The sequence below is a fragment of the Calidris pugnax genome, unplaced genomic scaffold (assembly GCF_001431845.1).
Source record: "Calidris pugnax isolate Ruff unplaced genomic scaffold, ASM143184v1 scaffold17, whole genome shotgun sequence".
NCBI classification, from domain to species: Eukaryota; Metazoa; Chordata; class Aves; order Charadriiformes; family Scolopacidae; genus Calidris; species Calidris pugnax.
In genome coordinates, this window is record NW_015090794.1 from 12,982,269 (window position 1) to 12,984,825 (window position 2,557).

Below are 2,557 nucleotides of genomic sequence, written 5' to 3' on the forward strand. Positions count from 1 at the left end.
CCCGGCCTGGCCCCCTCACCCCCAGCCTCCCGCCCGCAGTGCAACCAGTTCTTTGACCTCCTGCAAGACCTGGTGGACCACGTCAACGACTTCCACGTCAAACCTGAGAAGGACGCGGGGTACTGCTGCCACTGGGAGGGCTGTGCCCGCCATGGCAGGGGCTTCAACGCCAGGTGGGCACATTGCGGGGGGGCTCTGGGGGCCGGGGGGGGGGGGCTGCTCTGAGTTGCTGTGTGGACACAGGAGCCCAGCACCTGGGGCTATGCAAAGGGAGGTCTCCATCCAGCCAGCCCCTCCAGTGTGGGGTCATGGGGGGACCACCTCATAGCCAGGGCATGGGGGTATGGAGATGGGGCTGATTCTGCCCCCCCCGTCTAACATCAGCCCCCCCAACCCTGGCAGGTACAAGATGCTGATCCACATCCGGACGCACACCAACGAGAAGCCGCATCGCTGCCCCACCTGCAACAAGAGCTTCTCCCGCCTGGAGAACCTGAAAATCCACAACCGCTCGCACACAGGTCAGCGCCGGGGCTGGGGGGGAAGGCTCAGGGATGTGGGGCCACAGGGGGACCCGGTGGGGCCGGGGCCGTGTCCCCCAACCCCCGGCAGACCCTCTGCTGTGGCGTCCCACAGGCGAGAAGCCCTACATCTGCCCCTACGAAGGCTGCAACAAGCGTTACTCCAACTCCAGCGACCGCTTCAAACACACCCGCACCCACTACGTGGAGAAGCCCTACTCCTGCAAGATGCCGGGCTGCCACAAACGCTACACCGACCCCAGCTCCCTCCGCAAGCACATCAAAGCCCACGGCCACTTCGTCTCCCCCGACCACCCGGAGATGCTCAAGGTCCACCACCCGCCTCCCAAAACGCCCCTGGGCTCGCCGGAGGTGCCCTACGTTAACGGGGCGCAGCTGGTGATCCCCAACCCCGCCGCCCTCTTCGCTCCCCCGGGGCTGCCGGCCTTGCCCATCCCTTTGGCTCCGGCGCCCCTCGACCTCAGCGCTCTGGGCTGTGGGGCCGCCGGGGGTCTGCCCGCCCTGCCGGGCCCCGTCCTGCCCCTCAACGGTGGCCCCTTGAACTTGGCCAAGAGCCCGCTGCTGCCCTCGCCCTTCGCCGCGGGGCTGGGGCTGCCCGTCATGTCGCTGCTGGCCAAGGCCGAGGGGGAGAAGGGCGGCGGGGGAGAGGGGCGACCCCCCAAAACCGGCAAAGGGTCGGAGAGCCGGAAGGAAAGGGGAGAAAGGACGGAGCCGGGGCGGCCGCCGCGGGTCCCCCCTGAGAGCCTGGCGCTGCTGCCGGGGGCCGTGCTCGACCTCTCGGCCGGCGTCGGGTCGGGGGGCAGCCCCGAGGCCCTGCCCCCCGGGTGGGTGCTCATCCCCCCCGGCTCCCTGCTGCTCAAACCCGCCGCCGTGAATTGAGGGGGGAAGCCGGGGGTTGGGGGGGGAAGGGGGTGTCTGACGATGCCCGGGGCTGGACGCCGGCCCAGAGGGCAGATTCTGCTCCCAGAGGGGGGTGGTGGTGGAGGGGGGGTATCACCCCCTCCTCCTCGCCCCCAGCAGCCCCCCCAGCCCTGGCGGGGCCTCGTTCGCGCTTTTAACCGTCACGAAAGAAGAAGGGACTCTTCTGAGAAAAGCAATAATCCCTGGGCGGCCCGAGCCAGCTGCCACCCTGCGCCGGGGGCAGCCCGGGGGGGGTGTGTGGGGGGGTGTCCCCCCTGTTTCCCCCCCTTCCCCCCCGTGACCCGGGCAGCCGGAGACACCGCTATTTATTTCTCGACCAGCCCCCCCCCTGCTCCGACGGGGCCCCACTTGGGCTCATGCGCTGCCACGACTCGGTGTCTCCCTGCCCGGTGCCAGCATGGAGGGGGGGCTGCAGCCTCCCACCCTGGGGACAGTGGGGAGGGGGTGACAGCTTGGGGACCCCCGCCACCCCAAGATGTGCCCGGCAGTGCCCTGGCTGGCCGGTGCCACCGCGGGCAGTGCCGTGGCTACGGCACCTCCGTGCTGGGCCCAGCTGGCTGGGCACGCACCGGCCCGGTGCCCGCTTGCATCCCTCCCGCTCCACGGCCGCCCTCGTCCCCTGCCACCACCGCCACCTCCCCGGCAATCCCCGTGACAAGGCACACGGCCCCGTGTGCCGCTCGCCGCGCCGGCTCCGCGCCGGGGCAGAGCCACCCTGTTTAGCTACGTTCATACCTAACCATGTACCGCAAGCGCCACGCAGGCAGCGCCGGCAGGACTCCGGGCACCGGCAGAGCCGTCGCCGGTGGCCCGTTGCCACCGGCCAGCCAGGCACCCGCTCCCTGGGATGCACCAGTTCCCCCATGAGCCCCCCTCCACCCCCCCAGCACCACATTGGGGCGGGCAGGATGCGGTGCCAGGAGCTGCGGTGCCAGGAGCAGAGCCCGGAGCCTCCCCTGGCACACGCAAGGAGGGGGGGTCCCACAAACCTCCCGCTGCCAGGCAGGACCCCCCCCACCCCCCTGCTCACGGCTTTCTCTTGGGCAGGGTGTGTGTGGGGGTTCTCCCTGCTCCTGCCCCCCCCCCGCTCGAAC

At 70.7% G+C, this 2,557-nt stretch overlaps 1 protein-coding gene across 1 annotated transcript in view; it reads left to right on the top strand.

The window, feature by feature from the left end:
* The window catches only part of GLIS2 (GLIS family zinc finger 2), a 3,589-nt gene extending 1,874 nt beyond the window's left edge, over window positions 1–1,715 (top strand). Inside the window, exons 2-4 of the mRNA XM_014936220.1 lie at window positions 26–173; window positions 403–521; window positions 637–1,715. Of these exons, the coding sequence (XP_014791706.1) occupies window positions 26–173; window positions 403–521; window positions 637–1,421 (1,052 nt within the window). The 3' untranslated portion in view covers window positions 1,422–1,715. The remainder of the gene's footprint in view (window positions 1–25; window positions 174–402; window positions 522–636) is intronic.
* Window positions 1,716–2,557: the final 842 nt, after the last annotated feature.